Source organism: Grammomys surdaster, unplaced genomic scaffold, assembly GCF_004785775.1.
Source record: "Grammomys surdaster isolate TR1022 unplaced genomic scaffold, NIH_TR_1.0 225, whole genome shotgun sequence".
Lineage (NCBI taxonomy): Eukaryota > Metazoa > Chordata > Mammalia > Rodentia > Muridae > Grammomys > Grammomys surdaster.
Genome location: NW_021604670.1, coordinates 4,227,044 through 4,253,728, shown reverse-complemented (window position 1 = coordinate 4,253,728; position 26,685 = coordinate 4,227,044). Strand labels below are relative to the sequence as shown.

The 26,685-nt window shown below is 38.5% G+C and overlaps 1 protein-coding gene across 12 annotated transcripts in view; it reads right to left on the bottom strand.

Moving 5' to 3' along the window:
- The window catches only part of Elavl2 (ELAV like RNA binding protein 2), a 152,377-nt gene that overhangs the window by 12,206 nt on the left and 113,486 nt on the right, over positions 1-26,685 (bottom strand). For all 12 annotated transcript variants that reach the window (XM_028773336.1, XM_028773330.1, XM_028773332.1 and 9 more), the window contains 2 exons: positions 20,487-20,590; positions 1,241-1,394 (listed from right to left, as the gene is read on the bottom strand). In XM_028773336.1, the coding sequence (XP_028629169.1) occupies positions 1,241-1,394; positions 20,487-20,590 (258 nt within the window). The remainder of the gene's footprint in view (positions 1-1,240; positions 1,395-20,486; positions 20,591-26,685) is intronic.

The window sequence follows — 26,685 nt, the reverse complement described above, 5'->3', positions numbered from 1 at the left end:
AATTTCTCATTAAGAACTAAATTCTTTAAAAAAAAATTAATGCTATGAACAAAAAGCTAATTCTGTTGCTTAGAATACATTCTGTTTGATTTGTTACATTTGGGTTTCTATTTTGCCCCATTAATAAACAGTGTGTGCAATATATCCATGTGCAGAATGTGTCAGGAGGATTACAGGGTAGTTACTGCAGCACATGCAGTCTTATACACTCTCAGACTTTCTCACAGCAGCACAATCTACAGGCCACTCCCCCAGGAAGTGTATACACTGCTGCTTTTCTCGCCAGAAGTCTATGAAAAGCACTTCCTGTGAAGGCAATTAACAGCACAGAATGGAAAAGCCTACACTGCTCTGCTCAAATTCACAACAACCGAACTGATCTCCACTTGAAGATTAAAAATGTGGCCTGGTTTTATTCTAGAGTTAATCCGCTCCTTTCTCTACAATAAAAACTCACACATTGTAATACACGATATTGCAATATGGGTAGCTTGGAAATAAGGCACCCCAGGTAACTTTCTGCTCCCTCCATTCCATGTTTCTTCAGCTTTAAAATATTCTGAAAAGGGCAAGTATTGCTTTTATAATAGAAAAAAATCTATGTGTATCTTATTTTAAAAATCTGTAATCCAATCCATATCAACAGCTTTCCATTAGCTAACAATGTTGGCAAAAAATGGTCCTTATGTACAAAGTTCTAATGAACATCTTATTCTCATTTCATTTGGTCAAAAGTTACATTGGGCATAAAACAAATTGCTACCACTCAAATTTCATCCCCTTACGTATGCTTCTACGGCACAGCAGAGCCCTGGAAAACTGCCTTCACAGCAATTACCAGAGTGGATTCAGCCTCATCTTTGCTCAGAGAACCAGCTGCATACTGCTGCAGTAAATTTTGCTTTTCACAAAAATAAGATTGTTTATAAGGGGGATAGGGGCTTTTTTCACATAGAGGCTTGAAAATGAAGATTATAGCATCTATAAATTTATTACAAGCCATGAAACAGGCTTCAAACCTGCACCTTCAGGGTGGAAATGACTCAAACCTGCTCACTCCACTCCACAATCTATTTCTGTCCATGCATATTTATGAACAATTCCAGCAGAAAATTGCATTTTCTGGCCCACATATACCTTTGATGTGTTCTAGAGGCAAGACTGCTGTGTGAGGAGACAGAATATTTCACAATCTGCCCGTCAGGGTGCACAAGACTGTCCAGAACCACTGCCTACTTACCAGTGACCTGGTCGACAAGAATTCGAGAAGTAATGATGCGCCCGTACTGTGAAAACAGCTGCTCCAGCTCCTTCTGGGTCATGGTTTTTGGAAGCCCACTGACATATAAGTTTGCATCTCTGATAGAAGCTGAACTTGGGCGAGCATAGGAAACCTGAAAAGGGGAATAAGGTTAAGCACATTGGTATATTGACTCCTTTCAGAAACCTCCACAACTGCTCCATAAGGGGCAGAGAGCAAGCACTGCCTTAATATAAGTGGGTGCTGTTGATTCATTGAGGGTTAGGGTTCAGAAAAGGAGGAATGCCAATTTCTCTGTGTGAGAACTCCTATGGCCCCTGTGAGGTCTTGAGCCAGGTCAGTGGCACACACAGCACGGCACACTAAGAGAAGTTAAGTTGTCCTCAGTTGGGGCAATGGAGAGGCAAGAGATTTGGGAGCAATCATTCCAAGTGTACATATTTTTAACTCATTGGATACATTTTTATCACTTGTTTTCTACCCTCTACATCTCCAGAGATGGTGACATCAATTTAACAATGTGTAGCTCTTATGAGGGGAGGACTTCTTATCATTTATGTCAATGCCATTCTCACATGAACCGGAGATTTACATACAGGAGGGAGTCACAGTCCATAGTCTTCTCATCCACGAGTTTTCATAACCTTCTTTTTTATACCCCAAATGTTTCACTGTCTTCATCTGCTACTTAATGCTCTTTCAAAAAGTCTCCTTTAACTTTATTTTTTAAGTTTTCATATCATGTATTTTCATCATATTCTTTCCCCTCTCCCAATTCTTCCCAGATCCCTTCTCCCTACTCACCCAACTTCAAGTTCTTTCTCTCTCTCAAAACAAACAAAATCTAGCAAACAAACAAACAAACAAGCCCGCAAATGTAAACAGAGTCCTTTTGTGTTGGACAATACTTCCAAGCCTGCCCTGGAGTGTGGTTGATATACCCAGCACCACTCCATTGTATAAAAAGGATTTTCCTGCTCACAGCAAGTATCAATTATAAGTTGCTCTTGGTTGGAGGTGGTACTTTGTGCTTATTTCCCTTTCTCCATGTTGGGATTCTGTCTAGCTTGAACATGGAAGAGTCTTGTGCATGCTGCCGCAGTGTCTATGATCTGTGACATGGATGTGTTATCATCCTGTGGTGCATGGAAAACACTGTTTCTTTGGAGTTGTTCATCTCCACAGGCTCCTACAATCTTTCTCCCTCCCTGGTACCTGAAGAAGTCTTTTAATGCAAGAATCCCAAATTATACAAGATGGCAGACAAAACATCTGTATTAGTTTATAATCTTCACTGTTCAAGTCTTGCTCATCACTGGAGCCTCAGTGTTTAGCCAACAACCAACATGTAGCCAAAGTGAAAATATGTAATAAACAAAGCCTATCCAGGCCGGGCAGTGGTGGCGCACGCCTTTAATCACAGCACTTGGGAGGCAGAGGCAGGTGGATTTCTGAGTTCGAGGCCAGCCTGGTCTACAGAGTGAATTCCAGGGCAGCCAGAGCTACACAGAGAAACCCTGTCTCAAAAAAACCACAAAAAAACAAAACAAAACAAAACAAAAACAAAGCCTATCCATTACCTTAATGATCACATGAGTCCACAACAAACTGGACCAGAGCATTTGTGACACAGTTCAACATCTCATGGGACCTGAAATTCATACCTGCTTTGCCCATATCATATAGACATTATTTAGACAGCTGTGTGTATAAGTGGTTTCCAATCATGCTCTCTTTTGGTTTACCTGTGATCTTTTCAGAACTGGCCAACTGCATGGACACCAGCCTGTCTCCTACATATTCATTGAAAGTAACCAAAACTTCCAACTCTGAGACTGACCTAATAAGACTAGCATAGTATGATTACTTCAGCCTAGTCACGTTACCTAGTAGTAACCTCCTTTAATCAGGTTTACTACAACAATTTAGAATCTTTTTATCAAAACTAGTATTTTAAAAAAAAAGCATCAACCATTTTCTTTTTGGTTTATGCTTGTAGATTTTTATTACTTTTTAATAATACTTCAGAAAATAAAACAAAAAGCAAACCCTGGCCATCTTTTATATTAATTTATGAAGTTCTTGGTATCTTTTACCCTTGCTCCAAAACAAGGCTTATAATACTCCTGTCTTTACTCAATCAGTTTGCTCGCTAACAACTGGAAATACAGATACTGCTCCAAGGGCTTATTTGAAAGTCACATTATACTGTCCTGTCCTCCATAAAGGAATCTGGGACAGTAGTGAAGAGAGAATATTCACATACACTCTTTTCTCTCTATACCTAGCTACATTGTAATGAAGACTTATAAATACAAAATAAAAAAGGAGGAAAACTTCAAGTAATCAAAAATCTAACCTTGGGACTTCTGTACCTATGACACCATAAACTCTGAAGCATGTCTGAATCTATTGGTGAGAATACATGAATACCCAAGGCTCTTTTCTAGACTGATTTGCAATCATCTAAGGAAGCTACACAATCCGGCACTTGGCCCATTTCCATATTGAGGATTTCATGGCTTTATTTCTGTAGCAGGGAGCCAGTCAGCAGTCACTTTGCTCTAGACTATGTGACTGAAGTGCTCTCTTTGTGAGAGAGCCACTCACCATGGGCTACAGGGCAAGCATAAGCATTTATGTCTTGTTGGTAAGTGATAAAGCAAGGAGAGATAGGCAGGAGGCTCCAGCTTAGCAAAAGGCAGGGAGTGTCACAGTGATGCAAAGTGACAATTCTCCAATCAGTGAGCCTGAGTTCAAAACTAGGTTCACTTTATTACCCTGTTAACTTGAGACAAGGTCCCTAATCTTACTACATCGCATAAACCACATAATTTTTACCTTTTAAAAGTAGTTCTTAGGAATAAATAAGTATCTTTTAGCATGAATGGCATTTTTAAGTGTCTAAAAATTAGTGTGGCCATGTTATAAATATCCACCTCTACGTGCATCCGAGTATGCCCAGAAAGACCTACATAATCAAGTTTAGAGTAACCAAGTCCATGTCAGCTTTCCAGAGTCATTTACTCATGCAGTGACATTCACTGCTTTGTACATTTCAGACATGTGTGGGTGCAGTGTTTTAAGTTATCCTGAAGTATATTTAGAATAAAGGGCTTATATTTAGTGATTATGTAAAAACTGAAAGCATACTGAGATCAGTGGCCCTCCCCTCAGTATCCATTCTTTTGTGTGCTTGCTTTTGCCATTGTTTGGTTTGGCTTTTGAGATAAGATTTCACTCTTTAGCTCAGGTTGACCTGGGACTCACTATATAGTCCAGGCTCACCTCAGACTTAAGGCAATCCTCATGCCTCAGCCTTGTGGATATTTGGTTTGAGATGTTTGAACCTCCATACCAGGCTTAATACACAAACTTAAATTCACATTATTTCTTTATCTCCTAGTCATGTTAAAATGGCGTTTCCTATAATGCTGTCAAAGAACTGGTAACAAACACTGCTTAACAATAAAGTCACATTCAGGCTTAAGGGTTTTTTGTTTGTTTGTTTGTTTGTTTGTTGTTTTACCAGTTATAAAGCATTATCAAATAGTTTTCGTTCTGTGCCTTTGTCCATCTTGTAAGGCAGTCAGGACACACAAATAAAAGAATAGATTCTAGCCAACAGAAGAGGTAAAGATAAGACAAATCTCATACCTAAGGTCATGCATAGCTGGTGCTGAGTTCTAGATTCACCAACTGATCTCCCTGGCTCCCTGCCTTTTAATCCTGGCCCAGCTTTCTTTCCACAGTATCATACTATGGGAACTAGCTTGTCAGTTCAGTTATTATAAGAGTTCAGAATTTTTAAGTAACTCTAGTCTCTTTCTTAAAGCACACATACAAACTAAGCAAAGACAGCAGAAAAGATGCCACTAAACCAGTTATTTTTATGTCACATGCATTAATGTATTTCAAAGTAGCTTTCCTTAAAAATAGTGGTCCCTACTTGAGATTAACTTTAGAAACTGCTTATCATAATTAAAGTATGCTTTATTATACTCTAATCCATACAAATAAAGAACACTACCCCTAGGAATTTCCAGGAAGTATAACAAGGGGCACTTGGGCTGACCCTTTTCCTATAATGCACCAGGTTGAATCCTACATCTGTAAGTTTCTTAGAATTAAAGCAGCTCCCCTTTCCTCTACTTGGGCAGGGATATCATTGTCAACATCCTGCCTTCCAAGAAAAGGTAAACAGTTCTTCAATCTCAGAGGATTATAAATACAAAGTACACTTTAGACCACAGTGGGAAGTCTTACAGAGAGATGAGGATGATCACCTTGGGGATTTAAATCCGTTACCAGTCCAATCTTTCTACCTAGTAATTATCAACAATGGTTATCACTCTGATTTTGCTGTGAAACTGGAGTTCTACAGATGCCTTGCATCAATACTCACCTATAAAACCACACTGGGACTGAAGATGTGGGAACACATCTTCAAAGTGTTAACTACTCTTGTGGGTCTTTACAACTGAATTCCCTCAGAGAAGACTCAAGAGGGTTTTCTTTACATGAGGAATTCTGTATAAATACTTCAATACAATGAAACTGTAGTACGTTTCCTGATGGGACCAATAGCTTTTTCATTCAGTAATTCAGAGATGATCCCCAAACTACAGTCATTGGATTAATATATAGGTTTGTATTTTAAATTTTCACTGCCATTTAAACAGGTGAATATTTAATGCTTGAGGAACAAGGTTATGAAATGTCAAAACTACTAAGCGAAGGATCTAATTTAAGAGGCAGCCAGAGCATCTGCAATTTAAATATTTAAAGATGATACAGGGAGTACAAAAACTGAACACCAATCTGCTCCAAGATAGCAATTTAAAACTCAGGTTTATTCTGGAAGTTCTCACAAGCCTACAAGTGATATAATAAACCAAGACAAGCAATACTGAGGCTCCTTGAGGGAAGCAGCAGGCAGAGAGACTCTCTAGCCAATGGCATTCCCAAAGTGCTCTTCACAAATGAGACTACACTGGACAGAGAAAGCAAAAAACAAAACAAGCTTACCAGAGCAATTAGGTCTCAAAATTGGAATACTCTGAAATACACTATATTCTTTGTAATTAAAAATCCATTTCTTCATCATGAGCTAAAACTAATTACACATTAAAGATGCAAGGATGAATAACATGTATACTAGGAGTATGCTATCAAAACAAGTTAATCAAAATACACAAAATTAAAAGAAACTTTTAATATCTTCGGGGTAAGAACTGGTATTTCATTAAACGTGAAGCTTAATATCTTTAAAACATTATATTGCATTCTATAGAAGTCCATCTGAAATGATTCTGTCCAAAGTACTACTGTCCTGTCTCTGACTCATCAATGGGAAATCAGAAATACTGACTTTAATACTGACAGATTAGAGTGGTATGATCCAGAAATGAACAAAGCAAATTGGCTTCTTTTTAAACTATGAACATCTGAAAAATCACCCACTGACAAGATCACTCATGAACAGCTTTTACCATTTGTCAACTACTGACCCAGAACTACAAACATTAAACTTAGAAATTAGATACTTTCTACTTTAGACATTTTTTTTAAAAAGCCTAACTCAATTTTTTCTAACTTAAAAGAGTGGGAAAGGTCATAATTATGCCCATTTACACTGCAAGTTAATTGCTATTCATATCATAAAGCAAAAGCCTGATTGTTACTCTCTGAAAAAGTGACTCCCACTAAATACCAGTTGGCCCTCAGTATACTCAGTGGAAGCAGAGGCTCCAGCACAGCTTGATGGCTCCACAGTTGGCTGCTGCACAGCTTCCTCCTGAGGGCTCAGAGCTAGCACAGAGGGATTCAGCCTCCAAACACAATTCAGGCCACAGACCTTAAAATGTACCCAAAGGGAAGAGGTGAGCTTTGATCAGCTTCCACATGCAAAACACTACCAGGAGCATGTCTCGGAACACATCAAGCCATATGCATATCATAGTTCTAGATTCCCTTTTCAGGAAAGGCATGCTTTCCCATGGGTGGACAATGAGAGAAGGTGAGAGAACAGTACAGAGTAAAGATTGGCTCCAGCAAAGTCGATGGGACCAAAGGACGCAATCTTGTCTAGCAAAAGGCTTATGAAAGTTTTAGTGTAGTTAATTTTAATATTCCAAGATACAGAAATCAGAAAACACAGCCACTGAGGGGAAAATAGAATTTCAAGTTTTACTTCAAACAGATTTGCTCAGTGTGTTCTGATTAATAACGATTGCTTTAATTCAACTGAGTTCGGAGATAGCATGGAATACTTTTGATGGTGTTATTCTGTTTAAAATGCCTGGAGCACTTCCTATGGCCTTTAGAGGAACCTATCATTTCTTCATGCTCAGGGCACTGTCTACTTTTTCTATATAAATTCAAATAACCTACAGTTTTCCTAGGCTTCCTGCTCCTCGGCTTCCTTCTGTTAAATAAAAGTTGCTGCTCTAACTCACCTATATTTCAGTCATTTCCAGCTTCTTATATGCATCCTTTTTACTGCTCCATGAAGCCAATGCTTGCTGGTCCTGTCCACTGTAGTCTGATTCCCAGGACTCTCTGCCTGTACATACAGTGCACTGATTGTGCTGCTCTTAAATTTGGACAGAAACAGGGCATACCTATGTGACATAACACCTTGAAATAAGGAAATTACCAATATATTACTTTGCATACATTGGTATCAACCACACATTTGTTGCGGTGAAGATGGTATGCAACCATCAAAGATTAACTTGGAGTTTATAAAATATTTTTTTAAAGGGTAGGACAAGCCACATTTCTGATATGAAATGCCAAAAGTTCAAGTAAGTGTTATCAACAGAAGAGACTAAAAAAGTCTATTAAACATGTTTAATAGAAAGTTTTAGCTTTTAAAATTGAGGACTTAAATATCTGAAGGAAAGAATGTTCAACAGAATAATATGGTGCTGGTGGGGTTAGGGTGAGGGAATAAAGAGACAACAGAGATCATTTAATTCAATTTCTCTAGAAAAAGCAACTGTGCGCTCGATAGTGGTGGCACATGCCTTTAATCTCAGCTTTCTGGAGGTTGAGGCTGGCAGATCTCTGAGTTCAAGGCCAGCCTGGTCTACAGAATCAGTTCTAGAATAGCCACAGCTTCAGAGAAAAACTGTGTCTGGAAAAAAAAAAGCAAAAGAAACGAACAACAAGAAATATGTAGCTCGTCCAAAAACACAGAGAAGAGATACAGATACTTCATTCAGAGATGTGACTTTTCTGTGTGTTTTTTCATTATACTGGTTGTTGAAACATGGGCTTTGAACTCACAAATAACTAGTGAAATGGCAATCAACGAGAGAATGAGCAGCAGCTGTTGCCAAGGAGATACCTGAAGAGATACTCTAAGAAGCTATGGAACTTTGCTTTGATAAATTAAATATTCTCTTATGTATATGTAAGAACTATGAAACATGGATGAATGAGAGAGCTCAGTGTAAGGACTTGTCATTCAGGCCTGATGAGTGCAATCGCTGAAATTCACATAAAGGCAGAAGGGGGGAACATATTCCACACAGTTGTCCCCTCACGTCCATGTGTGTGCACACATAATAATAATAATAATAATAATAATAATAATAATAATAATAACAATAATGTTTAAAGAGTATAGATTTGAGACAGTATTTCTCTTTGTGTAGCTTTGGTTGTCCTAGAACTCATTTGTAACCAGGCTGGCCTCGAACTCAGAAATCCACCTGCCTCTGCCTCCCAAGTGCTGGGATTAAAGGCGTGCGCCATTGCTTCAAGGGTATTTAAAAAATATGAAACACATCAAAGTGTATGACTTCGTTAGTACAAGTACAAAATTTCTTCTACTACTAATGTCCAAGATTTATTTAAGTTGTGTGTGAAAAAATAATCTAATTTTTGGAGGCAGGCCAGCAGAATAAAAAAGAAAATTGAAGGATCTTGACATTACACCAACTGCAGTATACCTACAATGCAAGCTCTCCTATATTAAGTGATTCTGCCTCTTTTGAAAATCATTCACCATTTAAATGGCAACTGGTTGCTTACACTATGGAGGCTACTCAATTTCAAATTTCACTGAGTAGAAGTCAAGGCCATTGACCTTAGCTCCAACATAAAGATGAGAGTAACTGATCAGAATACACTGTTAATGACAGATAGTACTAAGAACATGGAAGGGCCAAAGAAAACAAAAGCATACTGGTTGCAAGGATTGTGCCAAGCAAACTAGCAACTGTAGAAATAACAAATGTGCCTTCCTTTTACATATGGCATATACTTAGCCTCTGAACATGACACTAAGCACAGTTAAGTGGAACCAACTCCATTCATGCATATCAGTTTAAAAAGAGGGCCCAAACATTTCTATTTTCTCGGGTATGGTAGCTAGTATAGAATCCTGGCCCCTTTACTGTTCTTTCTCCTTGACTATATAGGCAAATAGCTTAATAAGGATCATCCATGTTAGTAACAACAAACAGAATGCATGTGATAAAGACAATGTCTTTCAAGTTTCTCAAATATTTCTGCATGTAAAAAGCAAGTAAGAATGTCACCAGTATGGACATCCCCAATTAATGGAAGAAAACCTCAAGTATTATTCTTAGCATTGAGGTCCTCAGACCATTGTATACATGCTATGACATGTGCATGCCCCCTTCCTGGACAAGTACCTTAATTTCTTTTAATTAAAAAGTATCTGAAAATACAAAAGCACACTTTTAAAAATAAATATAATGTCAGCTCCTTATCTTTATTGTAAGTAAATCATACAACATCCAAGACATATTTGGGGGTCTTATTGGGTACATGTACACACATTTTCTTGCTAATAGTTTCAAAACTAATTTTCCCCCATGGGTTGTCTGTCTGTAGTAAGCCTCTATCAGTACACACTGTATAACCATTTAAAATAACAACAATCAAAGGAACAAACAGAACTCTCCTATCAGTTGCAGGAGACATTCTGGACTTGCCTACAATACTTTTAAATATGACATCATGAGAACCTGTGTGAGAAAGACATGCATGTGGCATGACAAGAGGGAAATTAATATAAAAATATGCCTTGCTTCCCATGGAGCGGTGGGAAGCTCTCCAACATGTGTTTTGTAGACACAATTGAAGTTATATGAATGTGAGAAATGTATTCGGTGCCTATGGGGAATATCTCAAAACAGTAAGATAATGCTCTCACTCTCAACATGATCACACATTGGAGAATAACCATGGGAAAACTTTCTTTAAATGAACTTATTTGCAAGACTAATGGTTTCATTCAAAGATAAGATCCTCCATTCTCCAAATGTCTATTAGCCACCTGAGCTACATATTTCCCCACAAAGTGCTTTAACAAAAATAATTACTGTACTCCTAAAGCTTGTCTCATGGCAGTTGTAAAGATTTTACAAGAGAAGTTTTATAGAAAACATGACAACCTTCACAGGACAAAAAAAAAAAAAAAGAGATGCCATCACAGACATCCACGGAACATCTCCAGAAACTTTAAGGGAGAAGTGAGAAGGGAGTGTGCCATCTTCATCTTTGTTTTGAGATAAATCGTCCTCTTCAGACCTGACTTCACCTTCAGAATCCCATCCTGTGGTATTTAATTACACAGAATGTTCTGGCACCAAGCCCTTTCCTCCAGTCTCACTGATTGATAGCATCAATAGCACTCACTAGCTATAATTAACCCTCCATACAGTATCCCCTTTGCTGCTGGTGGATCAATGTTCCTTAATACTCAGAGAACAAAGTACAGAAGTGAGAGGTGGTGTTAGCCTTCACCTTCACAGTTCACTTGACTTTGTGGATCAGGGTGGTTTGTAGACAATACAAACTTCACAATTCTCTCAAGACACTGCTTAGTGAAGAACACTAAAGTATTGTTTGGTTTTGACAGTTTGTTACAAATCTGCTCCACCACCCCCAAATCTGAGCAGGTTTTTGGCAAGCCTATATACTGCTTTCATGTAGCTGTGGCTGTGGGACAACATTTAGTTTACAGGTCAAATATTCCTAAATTAAGGTTGCAGACAAGAAATGCTTTCTTTTTTTGTTTTGTTTTGTTTTTTGGTTTTTTTCGAGACAGGGTTTCTCTGTGTAGCCCTGGCTGTCCTGGAACTCACTCTGTAGACCAGGCTAGCCTCGAACTCTCGAACTTAGAGATCCGCCTGCCTCTGCCTCCCAAGTGCTGGGATTAAAGGTGTGCGCCACCACTGCCCGGCTAAGAAATGCTTTCTTTAAAAACTATTTATAGCATGTTATGGTTCTTACAATAATGTAACAAACTGACATTTGAGCGGAGGCCTAGGCAAAAAGCTTAAAAAATAGATACTAAGAAAGGGTGAACAGTCAGGGACAGGTGCAGGTGATAGGACTTTATAACGAATCACAAAAGTATCTTTTATCACAATAGCGTCTCCACTGACTACCATGAAGACCCATCCTAAGTGCATGGGCCACAAACAACCACAAAGGATACATAGGAAACAATGTTATTTTACTTGTGAAGTACCCGGGAATCTATAAATACTCTGAAAAGGAGCTAACTCTGCAAGGGAAAACATTTATTGTTTCTTCATTAAATCCAGCATTTTATTTATTGAATGCACATTGCTCTACTGTGAAGATTATGTAATATAACCCATAATAGAGGTCTTGTTATTTGCATCAACAGTTATTTGGAAATAAGCATGAGTATACCCACACATGAATTATGAAGGCTCACTGACCCAGGCTTCTTACATAAGGGCAACTACCTAAGATCCACTACTGGCAGCTGTTAGAGTAGCATTCTCCTTGGTCTGGGTCTGTCAGTGATCAGATCAGTAGCTCCTGGTGACTATATATCTGTGTTTTGTCAACCACCCACCCTAGTGATTCCATGGAACAACAGAAGTTCTGTAAATCCCTTATCTATCAGAAAGATTTAAAATCCATAATGTTCAAACCATGGGCCTTGTTTGTTAGAGTTTCCTAGAGAGCTCATAAAAATCAGAGCCACCAGTTCCCCCTGCTATCTTCTAATGTTAGTTTCTGAATGAGACAATTCCCATGTTGCGACTTTGAAGCATTTATAGGGATATAAATACCAATAAATGCAAAATTGTAGAAGTTGAAGTAAGTCTATTGATCCTAAAGATTTTCAGGAGCCCCACAGCCTGGCCCGAGCCTGGGAATCTATGAAATCATAAAATTCCTGTTGTACTCAACCTTAGAAAGTGGTTGTCTCCATAACCTTTCTAGGAATCTATGAAGGTTTAATAAGAATTAAACAGGCACAAACATCAAGGTTCTAAATACAGACAGCTAAAACTCTCATGGGAAACTATCTTTCTGAATTATCCAGGATGCAGTCCAGTTTTGCTTCTTTCTTGTCATGCACCTGAGGGACCACCATTAGCTACCCCAAAGCCTGAGCAGGAAGGATTAAACCCATGCTAGCAAGATTTAAGATTTATTGTCTCAAAAATCAAAATTAAAAAAAAAAACAAAACTAACTTAGGCTCTAATTTATCCGTGAAAGAGAATAAGGACTTGCCTCTCAGAGACTGCTATTCTTCATTCACAAGTTATTTTTTAGCGTCCTGTGACATGGTGAAAAGCAGGCATGGCAAAGGAAGGAAGGATGGACTCCTTGAAGTTAGTACCTAACTGTATCTAACCAGCCACTCAGAACAGGCCAAAGAGATGGAGAGCTAGCTTTCCTGGCTTATAAACAAAAACACAACCCAACCTTGCCCATAAGTAGTCAGAAGTCAGAGCAGCCAGAGCTAGCAAGGCCTTACAGAAATGCTTCTACTGAGGTACACTTCTGCAAAAGGCATGGAAGGTGGACTAAAAGATCTGCTCAGGATGCCATTTTCTGACCGTGTGAACCAGATTCAGAGTTTCCTCCCTTACTGTTAGTTTAAAACCCAAACCGAAATAGATCCACATACATAGGACTAGTATTCTAGTGCTTTCAGGAGCTTCTTCCTTTTAGGTATTAAAAAGGCCAGTTGGTCAAATGATTCAAAGTTCTGGTCAGCTATACTTATTAGGTTCCCAAGCAAACCAGCACCACAAAACAAATATAAACAAATAAACAGCAGCAAACACACTTGAAACAGCAACAGCGATTTCCTAAACCAATGCCAGTATGACTCTCATGTCCCCTCCCTTCACTTTCAGACAGGTGTATTCAAACATTTATTAACCCTTTTACTCCAATGGAAGTAGCTATAACAGCTTTAAGTTCTCTGGCTGGTTACAGAGGAACAACTGCCAACATTCTCTAAGCTAGACCTCACACACATAAGCAAAGCATCTCCCAAGATCATGATGTTCCTGGAAAGCATGCACGGGAACAGAATGACCTATCACCTTTCTCCCAAGGAAGAGAGATTCAGTCTACCACTAAGAATGGCACCATCGTCACACATCATGGTCCACTAAGTGGCAGGTGGAAGAGCCGTAAGAGAGCTGAGGACCTGCTCCCCCTCCACCTTCTGTATGAGCTCACTTCTACTCCAGCAACTAGAGAATGATATCCAAAGAAAGTCTATTCAAAGAATGAAAAATTACTGCCCTCTGGGGACTCCCAAATGTCCATCTAACTTTCAGCTGGAAAGATGGGAGAAGCAAGGGGGATACAAAAGGCCAAGGGATGACAACTAGGTTTGAACAAAGCTAGACAACAAAGAAATCATGTATGAGCTCTGATGAAACAGTCTATGAAAGACATGGAGGATAGCTCATATAAATAACTCATTAAGGTCGCCTGTTATTCTGCTTCATCTAAGGGCTTTATAAAATGAGTTCTATATAGACAGAAGAACTTTACAATGAGATGGGTCAACTAGCCCATAAGAAGCTGAAACATAGCTCTACACACTATTGTATTCTATGGTCAAAACCAAAATTAGGAAAGTACATACTAGGCCTGTCTGTTTATGTAAAAAGGCAATGAAGTCCATTTGCTCAATTTTCATTGTTGCTCCATTTCTGAAATCCACTTTCTCCTCCTCCTGATTTTTCTTTTCTTATTATTTAGTTGGCTTTGTAACTGGGCAAATATCTGAACAGATGAAATAAATCATGTTTGTTAAGATAGCACTCATAGGTGTCCAGCAAATTTGAGACCTATACTTCAAATGATTATCTCTGAGGTTTGTGGTCTTTACAAGAACAGGACAAATAATGATCTACAGATAAGCTTTGAAATGAATGTTGACTATCACTAAAAATAAAGTTCTCCAATCAGAAAAATTCTAGGTATGTGGATATGCTCAGACAAATATGGAGTCTAAACACAAAGCAAACGTCCTCTTGGAATGAACATCAAGGTCCAATCCCATGGCTGTTAATGTCCCAAACTCTGTCAATCTCCCTCACCTAGAGAAAAATGTCATCTTTGAATAGTATTCTTATCCTTTACAATCTGTTGTCATTTTCAGGCTCCTCTGTACATTGCACTAGCAAATTCTATGTGGTTCCTCTAACATCTGCCTTTAAATTCCCATCTCCTCATGAACCATCAATATTATAGGATTTGTCCTAAACCTCCCAGAATTATGCTATCAGCCATTTTATCAGAGCACGTGGTAACTGGGAAGTCATTAGCACAGCTTCCATGCCCTCTCTACCTATTCTACAGTAGGATCACATTATGTAGTATATAGAATATTTCCCAGTAGTCAGAATTCAATTTTATTAAACAAACTACAATGATAATGAAATCCGAACTCATCTTAATCATCTTGTAGCAAAAAGAAGCTACATTAAGTCAAGGGTATCCCAACACAAGCTGCACTAAGTACACAAAAAGTGGATGGAAGAAGTCAAAACTATCAAGCCTTCAGGATGAAATGCTGATTTCCATAACCAAATCATTCCCTAGGAAAGCATTAATTCACAAAAAAATTATTGGGCAGCAGGGGTATGAATATTCTGACTGCAAGGGGGCTATCTATAGAGAGAAACTGTGCTTCAAAAACACAGAACAGTGAAAAATAGTTATTTTCTCTTAATGTTTTATTGGGCACACCCCATAAAAAGATCTCTTATTTCTCCCAAACATGTATACAATCAGTATACATAAGTATAAATTGAATATCATTATGAATTACTAACATAACTGTATCAATTATAGTTGACTATCTCCTATCTAACATGACTGGGGAGATAGGGAGATGCAGACTGGCTATGCCATAAGGACGAAAATCAACCTAAAAAGCTAGGCAGGCACAAAGGCCGCCTGTAACTCCAGCACTCAAGAGGCACATCGCTAGCAAGACTAGCCAAATCATCAAGGTCTGGGTTCAATGACAGACTCTGGCTCAATAAACAAAGGGAATAGTAAATTGAGCATGACATCTCAAGTCAGCTTCAAGCTTTCATTCTCTCATATTATCTCATATTCTCCCTCCTCCCCGCCCCACCCCCCCACACACACACATAGTGTGTGTTTGGATGCCATTTTTTTCCTAATTTCTTAATGTTTCCATATACACACAGTAAGATACCCTGGGAGTAGCGCCCATTCACATTTTATATACACCATATATCAGGAGCCTGAAGGGCACACAGTACGTATTATTTCCATGAATATTGTGCATGGATAGTGTCATGGTGTGGATTCATCAGGTCAACATTCTAAGGCCTCCAGTTTTTGATCAATTTAGATTCCCTAGTGTGAGGAGGTCAAGCTCCAAGACATTTACAGACACAAATAGAAATTAAAAGGTTGAAAGACTTATGCAGGATGACACAACCAGATGAATGAGGGAAAGATGTTAGAAACAGAGGTTTACACTTCCATGTTGAGTCTAATTCCTGGCTAAACAGGTAGGGAAAAGAAAATGTGACATTTCTGATTTTACAATTTAGAAACAGAAAAAGTATAAATCTTTAAGAAAAAAATGAAAAGCAATATAAGGGCTCAGAATAAAAGTTTATTAGATTACCTTAATCACTGTCAAACTGAACACTTTAAGGAATAGCTTATTATCAATATTTAATGCTCTAATTTTTATAATAGAATTTTCCATATGCACTTAAATAGTAGTTTAATTATTTTAATAAAGATATTCCACATTTCTAGGTGGTAGTTAATAATTTTTAGGCAAAAGTAATTTTTAGTCTGCTACATGCTTGGATAATTATGGAAAAAGAAAGAATACACAGGAGCACTTTCCCATGCCTCCATACTTCCATGGATTTCTGTGGAGGTATAGTCTGGTTTCTGGTATAGTACCTAACAATAATATAAAGTTATGTTCCAGTGACAGAGCTCATGTTCAGAAAATAAAGCTTCATACACCCTACTGATCTAGAAAGTGGGAGATAAGCTGGATCAGTTGTTTGTATCACTGAAGAGAATACACAGGCGGATCAGAAATGAATGGTTTTACTTTATAAAGTAATCCTTTTTCTTCTACTCATGAGTTGATGTCTGATACTTTAGACACAAGGACAAATATACTGGCTTTAAACTGTGTGTTTTATACACTATTCAGATCATATCTATTCAAAAGTTTCCTTAAAAATGAGTCAGGAAGGCACATGATGACTGGCAGTCAACAAGCCCCGAGCTCCTGGGAAGTCCATAGTCAGTTCTCACAGGCAATGGAGGGCTACTGATGAAAGACATCATCACAGCAGCATGGAATGTCTTACACTGCCCTCAGACTATTTTGGAACTCTACTGTCCGGACTGCACAGAAACTATATCTTTTCCCTAATCTTGCTAACAAGACTTTAACATCTGGGAACAGTCATCTGTTATCTACTATTCAATATAAGGGACAATATGGGCAGAAGTTAGCAAGCTCCCTGCTTCTGATGAATCCATCACTTGTTACTAGCAAGCAATGTTGTAAACACATTTCCCTAGGAGGCACAGAAGGATTCAGAAATGTGATTAATGACATTGAAGGCTAAGAATTATCAGTGCTGCTTGAAATAAAGCAGTACCACGCTAACCTGAAGTGACATATTTGGACTTCGTGATTCTAAGCTGTTCTTCCTGAAGGTGAAAACTGAACTGCAAGCTACAAACGTAGACCACTTACCTAACATACGCAAGGTGACAGACATTTTACTCTGTCTAATAGAACTGACCACAAAGGCTGACTGAGGTAGCCGCTACAAGACAAACTAAACTGTGTGTGCATTGCAACAACTCTGCTGATAACCACCCATTCAAAAAGAGACGCTTACTGCCATGCAGATTACTGATCACCAGGGTCACTTATCTAATACAGTTCTGGTTCTGGAACACGTGCATCGAAATCACTCCTCACAAGTCAATGTAACAAATACCTTAGATTCTCATGGGTCATGAGGGAGTTTAACTCACTGAAGAAATAGCAAATATATGTTATTTGACATTTCAACTATCAACTATCACACAAAGCCCTACTGGGCTAATGCTATCAGGAAGTCTAGGGAAAAAAATTCTCAGTAAACCTCCTTTCACAGTACTTCAGTCACTACTCCAATATTAAAAGAAAAAAAAAATCAGGAATTTACCAAAGCCATACTGAGTGGCTCAGAAAACAGAACAAAAACCTAATATTTGAGAATCTTAAACATCATATATAAGCAACTATATACAAAGTAGATATTTTCCTCTAAAGAAAAGCAAATGTGTTGGTTGAGGTATTAAATGTACTAGAGTTACTGCTGTCTGCAACTATGTAACCACGGCTAACCTGTATGAGCACCAAGGTCTCCACACTTACTGGCAACAGAGTAGTGTGGAGTCTAAACTCCATCTGGATCATGCTGTTCCTCAGTTTTCTGTGGTTACTTGTGGGTAGACAGCATGGAGTTGAAACACAGGATAACCCAACATGAGTTGAAACAACCTAGCAGGGCAGCAGCTAAAGGTAGAGAGGCTCTCTGAGAAGTGAGAATTGGTAAGATGAGTCTGACAGCCACCACCAGGATTAAAGACTTAAGTGTAGCTTCCATATCACACAGAAAACAGTGAATACAAAAAACACACTTGAGATTTCATAATAAGAATGCAAAACCTGCCTAATAGAAAAGAAAAAAATAGAAATACAAATATAGGCAAAAATTGTACCATCTACTTCTGGAAAATGGCCTGCTTTGCCTCGCAAGAGAAATCTGGGCCAAACTGAGGATACCAGCTGTTATCTGATATTTTTACAAGAACCAAATGGGGGCAGGGAAAGAAGTAGCCTGCTGCCTGCCTATCACCCCTCCTAAATTTCAGAAAGTCACAAGTAGCAGATGTCACAGTATAAAAGCCACAAAGCATTGCTATCCTTGCTTATACATTCAGCCCAAGCAGCTGGGCCTGAGGAGAGAAGGCTGGACCACTGGCAGTAGGGGTACAGCTGTCATCAATGGTTTCTGTAAAGGCTGAGTACATTTATCTTGTGTTGGCCTGCTTCCCCTGCATTTCTACCTTTTTCAGGATCTTACAGCAGGCAGTATGGATGGCAAAAGAAGTGACTCACTAAGAATGAAATAAGGGTGATTATTTCTGGAGCGAGGAAAAGGGTCATTTGCTGAGATGAGCCAGCCCAATCACATTTCATTTTCTTTTTAACAACAACTAGGGCTGTCAGCACTAAAAGCAATTGATTTCCAGGATTGCTGATCATTTTAGTTAAGGAAGAGGAAGCCTACAAAAATCCATAGGACATAGAACACATAAAACAGCCTGAGGAGAGCTAGATAGTGGGCACCATTATTAAGGGCATTGTATTATCACTATTAAACAACTGGACATTTGACATGAGGAAAGACTAAGTGGGCAAGTGTGCAGAGTTAGGGGGAAAAGCAATTCAGATTAAAAAAAAGGCCAAAACCAACTTAATTCTTTAACATCTTAAACTTCTCTAAGATTCTTCTTAGAATTCTCATAATACAATAAACAATCCTTTTCTGATTACAGGATACATTGTCTCCTCAGACATTTTCATTACTAGAAACACCCAGAATTCTCGGACATCTCACATCTAAGTATATTTGGAGACCGCCATGCATTTCCTTTAGATAAAAAGCACGGACAGACATTTTTCTTAGAATAAATATAAAGAATGAGGTGTCAAAACAACCCAGGGTTAACAAATCACCTTAACTGTCAATCCTAAGAAAAGTTACTTTAAGCACAAACATGACACTACACTTCAAGATCCCTTAAAAAAAAAATTCTAGACAAGTCTCTAAGCAAGATGGATGCCAGTCAGTCTTGACTAACTTCTCACCTCTTAGGCTATAGTGTAGGCTGGCTTCTTAAATCATGGGTAGAAAATAGGTTCTATCAATTGACTTGAGTCAATTGATAGATTGTCTGGAACACTAGTTTGAAATATACTTGGGAGCTACACTTAAATTCAGCAAGAACGTGCACCATGATTGATGTGAGGTGTCCACACTGGGGAGGAGGGAGTGAACTGATGACGTAGGCTAGATTCACCAGAGACAACATTGCCTTTACTTGCTAAAGAAAAACTATGCTTAAAACTGGATCAACTTCTTATCCATAGAATTCAGGTAAGAATTTCAAAATATAACCCTGCAGAAAAATATCCATAGAATAACTTATTGTACATCTTCAAAGGAAACATGACTTATGTAGCATGTCAGCTTCCAGAAAGTCTATCTCCTTGGAAAGCTGCTAGGACTGAGTCAAGCAAAAACACAACTACCAGACCCAGTTTGCTTGTGCGTAACCACGAATAGTTTTGAATGTTAAACTGGAAAAAGTAATACTTTATTGTTGATAGAATGTATGAAATTTAAGTTTGGTATCTATAAAAAAAAAAAAGGCTACATTCGATGGCTCTATCACCCATCTATATACACGGTAGCCACAGTCATAGTCTGTGTCAAAGGCAGAGGTGAGAGACATGGCTGAGTCTTACTGGCTTATAAAACAACTCTCATTACTGCTGTTGAGACAAGTTCAATAATCCTGCAGTAATAGGTCAAGGATTCTCTTTATAAGGACTTAATTTAGTGGGCTTCATACAGTATATATTTGAGAGCACTATTGCTCTTTCTACTAATATAAGTGTCTACATACAATATTAAAAGTTGGCTCCTTTGTTCAATAAGCACAAAAATATTATATTGTGTAACTCCCAGACAGGCTTATGGTGCCCAAATGAAAAAAGAACTACAAATAAACTTTTAATTATAAATAAATAAATAACAAAAAACTCTTATTCTACAAGTAAATTTAAGAAAAATGTGAACGTACTTTTATTGTTTTGGTTTGAAGTCTCAATCCATTCAGAGTGTTGATAGCTTTCTCCGCGTCCTTGGGGTCAATGTAGTTCACAAAGCCATAACCCAAGCTCTGCCCTAAGGAGAGGGAAGGGGAAAGGCATGTTAGTTCAAACCCACTGACAGGAGGTGACTGCTTTTAGCACAGGCTCCTGTCATTTGTAAATTTAAATATCATTAGAACTCAGCAAGCAATGCTGTTTAAGAAACCACACTGGCTCAGGCCATCCCATCACACATCCCATGCCTAACCCAGGAGGTGGCAGCAGCCCCCAGACTGGGTGCATCTCTCTGCTGAGCTCCACAAGAAACAGAGAAAACCATGAGCTTCACTTTCCTCACCTAGGAGGTAGAAGACTCAACCAAGAATCTGTCAGTGTTTTCCGACTGGGACTGACACATTTACCAACCTTCGAGAATACAGTTACTACAGACAGTAAAGTGGGAAAGATGATTTGTGTATATGGGAATGTGCTACATAATGATGGTCAACGATGTGCTGCATACACGATGGTGCTCCCAGTAGAGTCTAATTAGACTGAAACATTCCTATTACCTAGTGACATCATCACTATGGTGACCTCATAGCACAATTCATAGTCATGCGCTTATGATAGTACTGATGTAAACAAATATACTGAACTGGTCATATGAGAATGCAGTTATATCCAGTTTGTACAGTAAGTACTTGATGATGATGGCTATTACTGGTTAATACAGTTTCTATTATGCATTTCACCATAATGCATTTAAGAAGGTATGCTTTATAAACATTGCCATGTTTTTGTATACAGCCCCTTCAAATATATCTTTTGATATTATCAAGATCTATACCAGGTAATTGATCTGACTCATCTCGTCTTGCATAAGGGACCACCTGTAATGTTCATACATGACAAAACGGACTAACAGCACATCTCAGAATGAGCTGTTATTAAATGATGTATGACTACGTAAGTGTGCATACAAACACACACATGCACAATTTTAGAAAGGCATTTATTTGGACAAATGAAACGGAACTTTCTCTAGGTATTATTCTGATCTAAAAATGGAATACAGCAAAACAAGCAGAGGATCACACAGAGGATAGCATATATGATGGTGAGAAAAGTAAAAAGGTAGACAACAAAACAAAAAAGGAATTGCACACTCAAACAACTCTTGCTTGTTGCCATGGTGGTGGCCCATCAGCTGGCCATCTAACCTCTCACTCAGTGGTGCTCTGTTAGAAAACATGGAGGTATCATAGATGGATAGGTACTGCAACACAGGCCTATGTAGGGTGGCTCCCACCAGAGATCAAAGTTTCAATTAAAGCAAAATTTCTCCTTTGGAGAAAAGACAGGAGACATTAGTGAAAGAAATGATTAGACACCAAACAGTTCCTGAAAAGTACAAATGCTTTCTTAAAACCCTGGCTCTCTAGCAATGTCATAGGAAAGTGGGAAATTTGTTCTTAATGGGTCCCTCAAGTGCTGCCACTCTGGTTACCCCAATGTGTTACTTCCTTGCTAATGATAAGATAAACACAGAAGGTCAAGCCCGAGAACTTGGGAACATGCTTTAGAGACCTTGATCAGAATTTGAGAAAACAGGAGTTAACATATTCCCTCTTTCCAAACTGTGTTTCCTGTAATCAAATACAACAGAAAAGAGTCAGAAGGGCTTGGAGCATTAGGCAGTAGTAGAGAGCTTGCTTAACATGTTCAAGGTCCTACGTCAGAAGGTCAGCACTTCAGAGAACAAAGAATGAGAAGGGAGAGCCACAAATGCATACATTTAACTACAAATTTAGACATGCACCAGGCGTACTTGTGCATACTTTGATCAAACATTCACGCACATTAAATAAATCTACAAGAAAAGTCACATGTCATACCACTGTAACTTCAAGCCTTCAGATTTTTACCAATTTGAGAAGCATTTCTGAATGCAACTCAACTGTCATTGAGCAGGATTCAAGTTGGCAGAAGACAAAAAGAATCTAAGCAAAAAATCAACTTACGATGAAAAGAGAATGGGATTTGGAGTCCGGCGTGTGAGTTTCCATCTTGACTCTACTACCTACCAACTGTGTGACTTGAAGACCTTACTTAAACTTTCCAGGCAACTGCTCCCTCCCTCACTTTGAAAATGAGGATAATTCCTACACAGGTAGTGTGCTGAAACAATGCTGACAACCCTCATGACTGAGAAAGCAGACATCCAAGTCAAAGATTTCATACAGAAAAGTAGCACTTATACTACATAGTAAGGAGGTTAAACATTCACTTATGGTCATATCAGGAAGATATTAAAATCTGATGGAAAAGGAAGAGACAGACAACCCTGTATTGAATAGTTTTATCACTCTATTACTCTATGATAAAATTTACTGGTAACTGCATCAGAAGAATACAATTCTCTTTTCTACAGTCAAGTTTTGTACCAGCAACTGTTTCAACCTGAGCAACATGCTAGAATCACTTAGAAATCTTGGAAAACCTGAACCCAGCTCTCCAAATTCCTGATTTATCTGTAGGGTTTGAATTGTGAAAACTGCTTTCCAAAAGTTCAGTGTTAGAAGGGCACAACCATCCTGAGAAACGTGATTTTGCTCTTTAAAAAAAAAAAAGTTATCTGTGTATGTACAACTTACAGGAGTGAGCCTGTCTTCATCTTCCACTATATGTATGTTCCAGAAATTGAGCTCAGGTCATTGGGTTTGGCAGAAACCACACTGTCTTGCTGAGTCATTTCACTGACCCAAGAAAACTGAATCTTAGGGTACATTGAACATCGGGAAGCTATGAGGGGCTTAAGCATGTAAAATATCTCCCCAGGGAAGACACCGTTTTGCAGATGTATTTTAAAGAGATTGATGGTGGTCTTTTTCTCTGCTGTTACATTATCTACTATTTTGAGCCTCCTAAGGTGGGTCTTAGGCAGTCATGCTTCTAAGCCCAAAGCTGTGCATGGAAAAAATTGTCCCAGTTGTTCCTGCTGACTCGTTCCACAGGGCAACAGGAGTCCTGACTCCTAGCTTGCTATGGGTAATGAAAGGTTTGCAAAATGAAACCATATATATATATATCATTGTTAGATAGCCCATTCTTTAAATATGACCTGACACTCAATGGAATCTGGCTAGCTACAACAATGAGTAAAATTCTTACCGTTGATTCAACTTAAGCATACATTTACCTCCAGAGAACCTCTTCTACTTGTTTTAAAAAAAAAGAAAAAAAAGAAAAAAAAAGCTTCTGATCTGGTTTTATTGAGAAGAGTGTCATCTTCTAACTAGAATGTGTTCGAGGTAAGTGAATTTTCCTATTAATAATAAAACAATGTAAGGGTTGTCTGTTCCTTAAAGATACATTCTTATGTCTACTGTTATCATAGCAAACAAAAATGTTGAGGTACTAATACAAGAGACAACCTTTATTTGAGAAGTTTCTGTTTTCAACAGTCCATGAGTAACATCAAAGTCCACAATTGGTGAAGGTGCAGAGAACAACAGAGTGCAGCATTCTCTGCCCTGAATTGGACATTTGTAACAGCCCTTTTCTTCCAAGGCTCAGGGTTCATTATGGAAAAGAAGGAACAAAGTGTAAGAGCTGGAGGCAGTAGATAACTACAAGGAAAGTGTTTTCTAAGCACAGCAGGGTAGCTACACATACAAATTCACATTTGTGACAGCAGGTACATGTAAGCTCAAGTCAGACTAATCCCAGATGAAGAGGGGTGGTGGGCATGAAATCCCACCACTAGCTGGAGAACCACTGGCAAATGACAGCTGCTAGAAAAGGGAGAGGCGATTTTCTTAAAGAGTGTTTGTTGCCTCAGTAGGTTGGCGATGCTTCAAGGGAAGGCCACACATCAAGCATATATGGTCAGCACACAATGAACTTGATGAGCTTTTTTAAAAAAAAAAATGACACTAAGTTAGGTAGGTAGAGAAATGAAAGATGGATCTAGAGGGAGTCTGGAGAGAGGGGTGAATATAATCAATACATATTGTATGAAGTTCTCAAAGAATTAATAAAAATGAGGAAAAAGTACAAGAGTAATAGGAACTTTACAGCATAAAGTGCATTAATTAGTTAGCAAATACTTACTGGAGCTAAGTATATACAAAATATACTTTGTATAAACAAAGTTATACAAAGGTGTCATAAATACGGGCAGTGCCATCCCATTATCCCCTTTCAGCCCTGTGGTAATCTACTGCTCAGTAATAAACTCACAGTGATCATGTTTGATAGCTACAGTTTTCATGTAAAGTTAAGGATGGCACTGAAAGCTTTGTGACCGGCTTCTACAACCTAAGAAACAAGTGATAAAGCAGCAAGGCCAGGCACTGTTTGTGGGACTGAAGGCTGTCTATAGAGGCTGACTTTAACTTGCCTAAAGTATAACATCATGACATTTTCTAACAGGCTTCATACATATGTATGTAACATTAATTTATTGGTTACCTACTGTCTTATTTCTTTAAGTTCTGGCAAATAGCAGTTTATTCTTTATTTGTATATAGATGGCTGTTTATTAAAAATTATCTTATTTATACAGTATTTATGGTTACAAGTTTGAATTTTTAAAAAATAGCTAACCAAACACCAAAGAAGGAAAACCTTCTGAAAAAAAAAAAAAAACTACTGAGTCAGGCAGGCCCTAGTCTTTCTATTCCTGTGTTTCCTAGTTACTTATCAGCAGGACCTACCAGGGAAGGCTTGGGAACCAAAACACCTTCCCCTTCTTATCCAAATTCAAAGTTACTCAGAATTTAGAATGCATACATTAATTATCCCCAAATCAAAGATCACTTTTGGAAAAACAAAGCTCTACATTTAAATTCTGATTATAATTTATAAATGAAAGCCAGCAAACTGAAGAGGAAAACATTTCTTAAAAGCAGACCTAGCATCACGTGCTTCCCAGCTACCTTCCCAAGCTGCCTGTGTCCACAGTCTCTCAAGAGTTTAGGAACCACTAACTCAAGCGTTGGCTCTAACAGGACTGCAAGGATTCTGGAACCTCACTGGGGAAACCACGTGGATGGACAGCTACGCAGCCATTCTCACAGGAGCAGTGAGCTCTCTGGACTAACACCACACTCCAGCCACGTTGTAGATGTCTTCTCTATTTGCATGCTTTTTAACTGAACATACATGCCACAGAAAAGAATCTCTTCCTCCACAAGAGATAGAAAGCCCAAGTCTAAAATGCAACTGATACAAGAGCAATTATGAACAAGCTGCTCAAACTACAGTCGATGGCCGGAAGCATAGAACTGAAACACTCCAGCAGGCCCTGGTAGGAACAGGGGACCATGCAAACAGTGTTGGGGTCAGAGGAAGAAAAGCTAAACAGGGAAAGAATCTGTTAGTGTTGCAGTGACACTGTGGGAAACACAGTAAATGCCAATGTATCCCAAACTTTGTAATTCAAGGCATCAGCCACTCCCTAGCTACCTACATTGCTTTTAACAGCATACTTTAATTAAAAACTTAATTGCATATTTTAATTAAAAATACACAATCTTCTGGACCTGTTTCATTCAAAGGTCACTTTATTTAGGATGTTTCTTTCTTCCCTATTTGAACATACTATCAATGTACAAAATATCAAATTAACCCCTTAGGTCTAAAACTAAAGGCAAAACACTGCCATAATTCTTGATTAAAAACCTGACATTGTAATCTTATCCAACCAATATTAAACGAGATCCTTCTCAACAAGAATTTGTGAGGGAAAGTTACACTTAAGTATTTCTTAAACTTAAGTATCCATCTATTCACTACTGAAACCTACATTTTGCTAGGCCTCAGAGGATGCAAAGATTAGGCAGTGTCCTTCATCACAAGCCTCCAATCTGAGGAGACAAAGAACAAGAATAAGGAATAAGGAGAAACATCAAATTGGGTAAGAGTGAGAAACAAAGTGCTCTCTAAACACAGTAGGGTGGACCTCATCCTGATAATGTCTGATCTAAAACCAGTAGGACGTGGGTCCTGGAACAGTGACTAAGATGACTTCCTATCGGCATGTTGTCTACTTACCCAGCTAAACTTGCCTCTCTTCCTCAGCGGGGCGTCCTTTGTTACTAATTTTTTTACTTGGTTTATTGCTTCTCTGCTCTTTTTGATTAATCACCTTCTTCTCTAGGCTCTGAAATCCAAGGTAAAAGC